We start from the raw sequence: 11,022 nt of genomic DNA on the forward strand, positions 1-11,022 counted from the left end.
TCCTACTCAGTGATCAACATGCCCCTCTGGGCTCAGTCCTGCGTGGAGCAAGACGGTGGAGGCCCCTGGGGAGAGCCGACGGGAGGTGGGCCCGAGGGAGGCTGCTGGAGCTGTGGCCGCCCCAAACCAGGATTCAAGGACAGAGAGCAGGGAGGCTCAGCCCCCACCTTGCTACAGACTTGGTGTGTGACCCCGAGAGACTAGCTGTTCCTGTCTGGGCCCCTGTTTCCCTACGAACCATGGGGAGACTGGTTGGGGCTGGGGGGGCCTCTGCAGTAAGGTCTGGGAGGGGAGGCGGCCTCAACGACCCACCGGGACAGTCAAGCCATGAGACACGCACAGAAATAGGTTAGTGCCGCGGTGGCCCGAGGCCTGGCGGATGCACAGCGGAGTGTGGTCAGGGCCCAGGGGGGGAAGGAATGGTCCGCAGAGGGTGGGGAGCCCCGCCACCAAGCCACCTCGATGGCAGACCTCAGTGCTACTGCCCTACATCTAGGACGCACTCGGCTTCGTGTGCTATCCCGGCCATCGAAAGGGGTCGGGGACTTTCTTGAAGAGGATTTGCTTGTGCTGCCACAAAGTACAGGGGGATCTGGAGAGGTGGGGTAGGGGGACACAGGAGCAGAGATATAGGCTCCTCAGGGAGCTGTGTCTCCCCTGCTGGGGGGGTCTGGGCCCACCCGTGGGTGACGGCCCACCTGGCCCCACCCGGGCTGTTGTGGAGGTGAGTGACAACACTGCGACCTGTGTGCCCGAGCGTGCCCCGAGGCCAGCCCCTGCACTTCTCTGAGCCTCAGTTTCCACATCTCTAAAATAGGAATGTTTCTTGACTTGGGGGGCTGCTGTGAGGCTGTGCACACACGGTTGGCCTCCCCGGCCTGGGGGGGGGGGTGATGCCTCTGCAGGTGGGAGTCCAAGTAGCCGATAGCTCCGCCGGGCTCCTCCTCCCCCGCTCGAACGACCCACCCTTCTGAGGCGCCCCTCCTCCGAGGGAATCCAAGTAAGAAACCGTCCATACAAGCTCCGTTCATTCCGAATCGCCCATCTACAGTCGGTGGTACCCATAACAGCATAACTTGAAACGCATCCGAAGCTGCACCCGGAGAAAGAGTCTTAACTCTAGAGAGCTCTGCAGAACTGGGCATACGTTGGGGCAGGGGGCATGTTGGAGGCAAGAGGGGAGCTGGGTGGAGCCAGGAGCTGGGGGAGCAGGAGCAGGCCCAGGCCCGAGGGCCCCTCGGGCACCTGCTCCTGGTGCGTATAGGGCGGATAGGGCCACAGACGGCGCAGCACCCCCTGCCCCCATCCCGTCCACACCTCATTCTCCCTTCTCCCGGGCGCCCCCGCCCAGGTTCGTGAGCGCAGCTGGCCCTGGACGCGGTTGTTCATACTTGTGCGCACACCCACATCTGTGTGCGCCAGTGAGGGTGTGCGGCGGGCTCTTCCAACCCCCTCCCCTGCCCGCCCCTCCTGGGCAGCACGCCCAGTTCCCAGAAGCAGCCTGTGCACTTCCTCTGAGAGCTCCATGCGCACCCGCTCCCCTCCCGCAACCGCGCCAGCAGCCTGGCCCACCTGGCCACCCGGCCCCAGGCGGCAGCACCAGAAGACCCTCCTGTCCCGCCCTGGGGGTGAGGTGGGGGGTGGCTCAGTTACACTCGGTCCTGGAACAGCTTTTCCAGAGTCTGGGTGGGCTGAGCCAAGGGCCTGGCCTCTGCGCTGCACACACACCTCCAGACCGCGGCTCCCCAGGGGATCCCCAGGGGCAGGACAATCTACTCGGACTGGATTCCTTGCCCTGGATGCCTCCATGGTCCTGTTCTCTCAGACGCCCCGAGGCCGCACCCGGCTAAATCAGGGGCCCCCCTTACAGGTCCTCCTGCCCCAGCCCCAGCCAGACTCCCACCTCTTGCCCCGTCTCTGAGAGCAGCTGTGCCAGGCGGGGCGAGAGGTGTGGGAGCCGCTGGCCCTGCGGCCTCGGCGCTCGCTCGCCTGGACTCCTGCTGCTCCCCGGAGCCCCGCTGCCAACATGGGCTCGAACCCAGTCTCTCCCGCCCCGTGTCCCTCTGCCCAACGTCTCCCAGGGGGTTTCCCAGGGTGCTCGACTCCCAGGCCTCATGACCTAGATGCTCTGGGATGCTGACAAATGCAGGGAAAGCATCCCCTTGGGCCTCACTCTGGTACCTGAAACCTTTAGGGCCTTTGGGGCTCGAGGTGTCCAGGAGGGACGGGAGTGATGCCTTCCTCAAGTGGGGCCTGACCCCGTGCAGAGAGCAGGACATGGGGCTGAGCCAGGCTGGGGGTGGGGGTCGGGTGGGGGGGTGGGGGGCGCAGAGAGGGCTCATTGGAGGGGGAGGCTCCAGCTCTCCATACCCTCCTCATTCCCAATTCTTCCCAAGGACAGAGGTGGGCTCAACATGACAACCCCCTGCTGCCGTGCCACTCCCCTGCCTTAAGGTCGGTGGCTCCCATTGCCAGGAGGCACAGGCTTGGGCCGTATTCCGATCTTTAAGGATTCTGTGCCCCGGCCCAATGGCTCCTCCTGGCTCGTGCTCACAATACATCTTCTAACCAGGCTGCTGGGCTTCCCGTCTCTACATGCTCTTCCCGTATCCACCCCAGTGCCTTTGCTTAGGCCGAGCTCCTGCCTAGAGTACGGACCCCCTTCCCGTCCTCCAAGGCTTGGCTCCGGGATCACCCTCCGGCCTGCCTCAGCTCGCCTGTCAACGTCTCTTCTCCATACTCCTCATCTGGATCTTTGCAGACATGAGAGGAGTTGCTGTGTGGGTTTTAATTTGCCTTTCTGCCTCCGGAATGCGTGTACGCTCAGCCCTTCCATTTCTGTGTGCCCCTCGTTGCCCAGCACAATGCTCGTACAGCGTGGATGCTGAGAAGATATTGGAGAGTGGGTTCCCGTCGAAGCCCAAGGAGAGCGGGTGCTGGAATCGCTCGGCTGGAGCCTGCAGGCTGCCCAAATGGCCCACTCTGGTCACCTCAGATGGCCCCTGCCCACCTCTCCAGAGGCCCAGCCCATCACCCAGGCCCCGACACTTTGAAGGAAGGGGTCCCTGGGAAGAGGAGCAGAGAGCCTGGGGATCCGGCTCTGACTCACCCCAGTAGGGGGTCCCCCCTGACTCATTTCCCTCTGGGTACCTCTGATGCTGTCCGTTAGAGCTGGCTTCCCCATAGGACGGGGAGAAGGGTGTGGCCCAGCCCCTGGAAGGGAGACTCCGGCCCTTCCTCTGCTCAGAGTTGCTTTTGGGAATGGTCCCGAAAGATGGAGGCTGGAGCACTGATTCATACTTGGGCAGTAGTGACTGATGAGCCCTGAGGCCACAGTTCCTAGGGCATAGGAGACCCTGCCTTGCCTCTGGGAAGAAGGCTGCCCTGGAGGGATCTGGGAGTGTAACACAGAGGAGAGTCCTAGTGCCCTCGGAAGGTCAACTGTCACCCGGTCTCTGCTGGGGTCAAGCACCAATGCCCAGGGCAGGGAAGCGTGGCGCGGGTTGCCCGGGGCTGTCTGAGGGACCCTCTGAAGGTGCCAGGAGGCTGAGGAGTGGGTGCCCCTGGCTGTCACCAAGCAGGCCTTCTGGGTCAGCAGGGGAGGGAGGGGAGTCAGGAGCTGGAGAGGACAGCAGGAGGAAGGTGGGGAAGGGACTGTACCGACCTGCCCAGGACACGCAGGGGGCAGGGGAGGCTGCAGGCGGGGGTGGGGGGGTGCCCTGCGGGGCCCTGCGCGGGTGGGGCAGGGTGGGCCCCTCTGGGTTCCCGCCTCAAGCACAGCGGTTCCTGGCCTGGGCGGCTGAGGCTGGGCTGCTGGCCGCTTGCTGTCCCCGGGCGTCCTTTGGGCACCAGCGCGGGCACCTGAAGCCTCGAGGAGTGGGGAGTGGGGAGTGCAGCCGGGGGGCGCCCCTGAAACCCCCTCCATCCTGCACGAGCCACACCCTGACCTGGCGGGCCAGCCTCAGTGGGCCCACGGGAGCCCCGCGGGACCGCCTGCATCCCGGGTGGGACCCCTGCGGCCGGCCTGGGGTGGCAGCCGCGGCCCCTGCCCTCACCGGGCGCCTCCGGGCCCTCGGGTGCCCTTCCCTGCCGCCCAGCACCCGCTCCCCCCGCAGCCCCTACTCACCCGCGGAGGCGGCGCCGGCCCACAGAGCCAAGGCCAAGGCCAGGGGCAGCGCGGGGCCCGGGGGCGCGGGCGGCTGACCCCGCATCGCGGCAGGTCGGCGGGGCCGGGCGGAGCCGGAGCGCGGGGAGCCCACGGAGGGCACCGGAGGAGGCTGCTGCGACTGGGGCCGGCGCTGGGCCGGCGGGGCCGCCTTCCTTGACTCGGGGGCGGGGCAGGGCCAGCCCGCGCTCCGGTTTCAGGACGGCTCCCCCGCGGCCCCCTCGCCCCCAACTTCCTTAAAGGGCCCGAGGCGGGCTGCTCCTCCCCGGGCAGGGCTGGGATGACCCCGCCAGCTCGGTCAGACCGCGGCCCACCCTGCAGACCTGGCACCAAGCCCCGGGGAGCCGGGACCCCGCCCTCAGACCCCAGGGCTCCCCCGGGGAGAGCCGAGCTGGGCTAGCCCCTCACTTCTCTCTCCTGCCCTCGCGAGGCCTGGGGTGCGTGAGTGCACGCGTGTGTGCCTGTGTGTGTGTACACGCTCCGCGCCCAGGAGGACAGCCGCCTACGGCTACGCAGACTGCTTTGGGCTGCTTTCCTCTAAGGTCTCCTGGGGACTGTATTTGGGCAGAGAGCACTGGCCTGAGGTCCTGCACTGCTGTGTCCCCTGACATCGTGACCTTGGCCCTCTGTCCTGCAGAGCCTCTGCTCCCCGGTCTGTAAAGGAGAGATGTTCTAGACTCTCCCGCAAGGCAGGAGGGATTCTCAACCCCATAGTGTCATTTGCCTCAAAATAACCCTGTAAGATGGGTGACTCCGTCCCTTTCCCTCCCCCACTCCCCACCGCCCCATTTTATGGGTGCAGAGCTGGAAGTGGTTCTTACAAAGCCCCAGGTGGAGTATAGGTCCCTGGCCCTTCGGGACTAGGACCCCCGGCCTCCTAACTCCTGAATCCAGGTGTTTGGGCTTCCCGGGGCTGCCTCCTGGAAATCTGGCCCTGGATTAGCTCCTACCTAACAGCTTCAGGTTGGGGCCCTGCTCCTCATGACTCCCTCCTAGGCAACAGCATCTCCCTTGGCCCCAAACAGGAGGAGAAAGGCCAACACCCCTGCAGGACTGCCCACGCATCCCCGAATCCCCGAGTCACAGCATGGGCATCGTCTGGTGTCGGCATCTCTGCCCGGGAGGCGGGTGGAAGAGCACCCCTAGAGTGCTTTCCCCTCCCTTCTCTCGTCAGAGCCCCTCTTTCAGGGGCGCCTGGGTGGCTCAGTGGTTGAGCATCTACCTTTGGATCAGGTCATGATCTCAGGGTCCTGGGATCGAGTCCCAATCAGCTCCCTGCTTAGTGGGGAGCCTGCTTCTCCCTCTCCCTCTTCCCCGCCCCTGCCCCAGGCTCATGCTCTCTCTCAAATAAATAATAAAATCTTTAAAAAAATCTCTCTTTCACACCTGCCTGCTTCAGCCCACCCCAACTCCACCCCACCAGCACTCTCTTCCCAGCTCCTCTCCACCTTAAAACTTTTGAAATTAATTAATTAATTTTAAGATTTTATTTATTTATTTGAGAGAGAGAGAGAGAGAGCACACAGACAGGGGGAGTGGCAAAAGGAGAAGGAGAAGCAGGCTCCCCACAGAGCGGGGAGGGCAACAGTGCTTGACCCCAGGGCCCCCTCAGATCGTGACCTGAACTGAACATAGATGCTTAACCGATGAAGCCATCCAGGTGCCCCTAATTCATTTTTTATTCAAGATCTAAAAAAAAAAAAAAAATCATAATCAACATATTCTGTTATATCAGTTTCAGAAGTAGACCATAGTGACGTATGCATCACAAAATGCTCACCTCAGTAAGTGTAGTTACCGTCCATCATCGTACAAAGTTGTCATATTATTATTATTTTTAAGATTTTTATTTATTTATTCATGATAGAGAGAGAGACAGAGACACAGGCAGAGGGAGAAGCAGGCTCCATGCAGGGAGCCCGACACGGGACTCGATCTCGGGACCCCAGGATCGCGCCCTGGGCCAAAGGCAGGCTCCAAACCACTGGGCCACCCAGGGATCCCCAAGTTGTCATATTATTGACTCTATTCCCTATGCTGTACTTTTCATCCCTGTGACGTATTTATTTTATAGCTGGAAGTTTGTACCACTTGATTCTCTTCACGTATTCTGCTCACCCCCCACATTCCCTCCCCTCTGGTGACCCTCCGTTTGTTCTCTGTATTTATGACTCTGCTTCTACGGTTGCTGTTTGTTTGTTTGCTTGTTTTGTTTTTTAGGTTCCACTTATGAGCCAGACGATACGGCATTCACTTTTTTTCTGGCTGACTTATTTCATTTAGCAAGATACCATCCAGCTCTGTCTGTGTTGTTGCAAATGACAAGATTTCATTCCTCTTGCTGGCTGAGTAATATTCCAGTGTGTGTGTGTGTGCGCGCACAGGTGCTGGAGACCTGGGATCGAGTCCTGCGTCGGGCTCCCTGCATGGAGCCTGCTTCTCCCTCTGCCTGTGTCTCTGCCTCTCTCTCTCTCTCTCTGTCTCTCACGAATAAATAAATTAAATCTTAAAAATAAATAAATAAATAAATAAATAAATAAATAAATAAATGTGGAAATACTGATCTTATGCTACTTCTATTTTTAGTTTTTTGAGGAAACACCGTACTGTTTTCTAGAGTGCCCGGGCCCTCTCTCTTTGACTAGTGACTATGCCACCATGTGTACAGCATTTCATAGTGTGCAACAGAATTGAGCCCCATTTGCAGATGAAAAAACTGAGGCTGAGAGAGATTGAAGGCCTTGGGCCGGTCTACATGGCCACGAAGAGGTGGAGGCAGGTCTTTGAGGGCAAGCCCGGCGCTCTTAGCACCACAGCTAGCGTGCTGGTGTCATGTCTGTGCTGCGGTTGTGAAGCTGATCTCGAACCTGGGCCCTGAGTTTGAAACCCAGCCCTCCTACGTTGCTGCCCAACCTTGAACAAGCTGCTCAGTTTTCTCATTTGCAGAACTGGGTTAGTGAGGATTAAATGCGTTCATGTACCTCCTATGCCTCCCCGGGGCCGGGCATGCAGCAGGCGCTCCACACACGCTTGTCCTTTCTCTTCCTTCTCTGTAGCGCTCCCTCCCTCCTGCCCTTCACAGTTTGTACACAGCTCCACACTCACCACCTCCCCCGATGACAAGTCAGACCCTTGAGGGCTGAACTTTCTCTGCCAGGGGCAGTTGCATGCAGTAGGTGCTCAATAAATGTGCACTGGGGCTGACTAAGAAGCCAGTGCTGCTGTTCTGTGGGGATTTTGGCAAAAGGAAGAACTCCCATCTGGTTCACCCTAGGAGGCCTGGGCGGGGCTGTGCTCAGCTCATCTCCGGTGGTGGTGGTGGTGGTGGCGATGGCGGTGGCCGCGGTGGTGATCCAGCCATTGATGCCACAACTTGTCACCGCTTTTCCTTCTCCCCGAGTCAGCAATGCACCTGGTCCTCGTTAGGGGTTAATGACTGGCCAAGTGTGGGCCTCGGGTTGGGGTGCTGCTGGGAAGACTCTGTTTGGAGGCAAAGAGCTTTCTTTTTACAAATGAAAGAAGAGAAGAGACAAGGCTTCCGCTTCTTTATGAATCAAACACTTGGGTGGAGATTCCCGCAGCCCGCACCTCCCTTCCTTCCCCCTTCCCATCTTCCCTCCTCCCCGGATCCGACCACGCAGATTCACCAACCACAACCAGGAGTCCTGTCTCTGTGGAGCCTGCAGACCGTTCCCGCCCACAGCCGCCCACAGCCGAGGCTGGAGTTGGGATTAGCTGCAGCCCCTCCCGCCTTGTTGCCCGCTAGGGAGGGAAACACAGGCCCCAGACAGAAGCCACCCGCCGCCCCCCTGCACTGCGGGCCTCACCTGCACCTGCCTCTGCCGGGGCTCCCGGGTTAACAGAGCATTCACCTGGTCTCTTGACACCCCAGACGGCCAGGACCTGAGCAGAGCTGACCGGAGCCTCTCTGGCATCCTCCCGGGCCCAGGCCTCCTCCCCTCTGCCTTCCAACCTTTGCCATCCAGTCCTCTGGCTTGGGCCGGCCAGATGCCCTCGGTGGCTGGCCAGCCCTCACTGCCCCTGCCTCCCTGGCCTTATCTCATCCTCCTCCAGGAAGCCCTCCCAGTCCTCCATGCCATCCACAGACACCCCAGACACCCCGGAACAGTGATCTCCGGCTTCTCCTCCTGCCTCCTGGGGCAAGCCCGGTGGGGTCAGGGGGTGTGACCCAGTGCTTCCCCCGCCCCAGCCTAACTCCTCAGCAAATCCCGGGGTAGCGCTCGGGGCAGGGGAGGGACACACTGAAGAACGAAGGAGGATGGCCACCACTCAGCGGAAGGGGGATTCCAGCGTTCTGAAGCTTCAATGACCTGCGGTATGTGCTGCCTCAGTTTCTCTAAGTGATCTGCCTCTGTGAGAACAAGACAACAGCAAGCCCGGCATCGGCATCATGCACCCCCCCGCCAGAAGAGTTCCCCTGAGATGCTGGCCAGGCGCTCCTGGTCACTCTCTCCCTCGGTGCCTCCTGGGCTCAGTGCCGGCCCTGGCAGCAGCCGTGGCTTGGTCCTGCCCCTGGTCAGCACCTGGCACTCCGAGTTCCTCTGTGTTTTGCACTCTGACCACATGGGCTCCACCCAGGGAACCTGTGGCCAAAGCCAGCTTGCTGGTAAGTGGCGGGTGCTTATGCCCTGGACGGGGTGGTGTCCGCATTGGGCTTCTAGCAGTCCAGGTCCCGCCCTTAGGGGATTGGCTTTCTGCCACGAAGGACACAGGACCTAGGCCACTCCCGTGCGGGGGGACACAGGCTTTGGGCCTTGGTTCCACAGCCCTGCAGTCTCCTGGCCAGGGGCTCCCCCGGCCTGGGCTTCTGACCAGGGGCCTCTGCTAGGGGTGTTCTTGCTTCTGTTCCTGGCTGGAGGCATCCACGGGGCTCCTGGAAGGGCAGGCAGCCAGGCCTGGGGTGCGGGTCGGGGAGAGGCAGCTATTCCCAACAATTACACAATTCAGGAGCCGAAAAGCCGTGTTTGGCATCCTCAGGACTCAGCTGTGGCTACGAGCCCAGTGGCAGGGCTTTGCCTTCCCTGGGGGTGGGTTTCAAGCCACCCCCAAGCCCTACTGGGGAGATGGGGTGAGGGGTGGTAGGATCCCCTCAGAGTCTCCGATCCCTGGGCAGGCCACACCACGTCCACAAACGCTGTGGCTCCAGTGGCTCCGAGCAGCTGGCCACAGCTGACTCCCCGGGGGCTGTGCTATTTCTAAATACTGGTTCGTGCTGTTAACCCTCGCTGTGCTCCTCGGGTGCGCAGGGTACGCAGGGTACGTGGTGGCGACCTGCCCAGTGTGCCTGCCGCGGGGTGCAAGAGCTGTTTGGATGGAAAATCTGTGAGCGTGCTGGCGCCTTGGAGGCCAGGGCAGGGCCCCGGGCGGGGGTGAGCACCTGCGGGCGGGGAAGAGGCGTGCGGGCCGCGGCGTGGGCCTGAGCGGGCAGCGGGGCTGAGGCCGGGCCTGCCCAGCCCCTTCCGCGCGGCCTCAGGTGAGGCTCGCGTCCCCGCACCTTTCCTCGCGGCCCTACATCGTGCAACCGCGATGCTGTCTGGGCGACGGCTTCCCACAGAGGTGCCGCAGCTTTATAGACGGCCGAGGGCAGGGCCTGGCGGTCGTGAGGCTGAGGCCTGCGGTGGCTGACGGGGCCTGCCCTCCGCACAACTGCCGGGGCCCTGAAGGACAGGCCGGGGTGACACCCCAAGGCGGCATGCGCCTTCCGTAGGCGCTCAGGCGTGCCCTTCAGCCCCTACTGGCTTGTTGTCCTTTTTTTTTCTTTTTTTTTTTCTTTTTTTTTTTTTTTTAAATTTTTATTTATTTATGATAGTCACACACACACAGAGAGAGAGAGGCAGAGACACAGGCAGAGGGAGAAGCAGGCTCCATGCCGGGAGCCCGACGTGGGATTCGATCCCGGGTCTCCAGGATCACGCCCTGGGCCAAAGGCAGGCGCCAAACCGCTGCGCCACCCAGGGATCCCCCTTTTTTTTTTCTTTTTTAAGATTTATTTGGCCGAGAGAGTGAGTGCACAGCAGGGGAGCAGCTGGTGAGGGGAGACGCAGGGAGCCTGATGCGGGGCTCCATCCCGAGACCCCGGGGTCATGACCTGAGCCGAAGGCAGATGCTTAACAGACTGAGTCACCTGCACGCCCCGGCTTGTCGTCCTTGGATAGCGAGAGCCCTGGGGTGGCCAGCCCCCACCATGTGCCTCCACGGCCCCCGCCTTCTGGGGTTCAGCCCTCGTGCACCCACCTCCACGCTGGACAGGGCTGAGCAGCCAGGCGGGGTTGTGGAAGACATAGCAGCCTCTCCCTGCTTGGGGAGCCGGCCACCGAGACCAGAGGGGCCTGGGGAGCCCTGGATGGGAAGGCCGAGGCCCTCCGCCCGCAGCCAGCCCCAGCTCACCGCGCATCTCGGACGTGGGTCTGCCAGCAGCCATCGCCCTCCAGATGGTCGCAGCCCTGACACCTCCACTGCTGTCTCTTAGGGACCCGGAGCCAGAACCATCCAGCTGAGCCGCTTCTGAACTCCCGACCCACCCAAACCACGTGCAATAGTAAATGTTTAGGGCCACCTTAAACTCCTACATTTTGGGGATAACTCGTTATGCAGCAGCAGATAACTGATGCGAATCTGTAAACGTGTAAGTGGTAGTCCAGGGGGCGCAGCTGTGTGGGGGACCGGGGCTCCAGGAGGAGGACTCGACTCTCACGAGGAGGGACCTTCCCTTCATCAGTCAATGGATGGACTCATTCATTCATTCATTCAACAAGCATTCTTTCTTTTTTTTTAGAGATTTATTTATTTGAGAGAGAGAGAGAGAGAGAGCAAGGAGGTAGAGGGGCAGAGGGAAA

At 61.2% G+C, this 11,022-nt stretch overlaps 1 protein-coding gene across 1 annotated transcript in view; it reads right to left on the reverse strand.

Moving 5' to 3' along the window:
• The window catches only part of CSPG4 (chondroitin sulfate proteoglycan 4), a 39,325-nt gene extending 35,104 nt beyond the window's left edge, over positions 1 to 4,221 (reverse strand). The window contains 1 exon segment of the mRNA XM_038581046.1: positions 4,127 to 4,221. Within this exon segment, the coding sequence (XP_038436974.1) occupies positions 4,127 to 4,211 (85 nt within the window). The 5' untranslated portion in view covers positions 4,212 to 4,221.
• Between the last annotated feature and the right edge of the window lie 6,801 nt (positions 4,222 to 11,022).

This window comes from Canis lupus, chromosome 30, assembly GCF_011100685.1.
Source record: "Canis lupus familiaris isolate Mischka breed German Shepherd chromosome 30, alternate assembly UU_Cfam_GSD_1.0, whole genome shotgun sequence".
Lineage (NCBI taxonomy): Eukaryota > Metazoa > Chordata > Mammalia > Carnivora > Canidae > Canis > Canis lupus.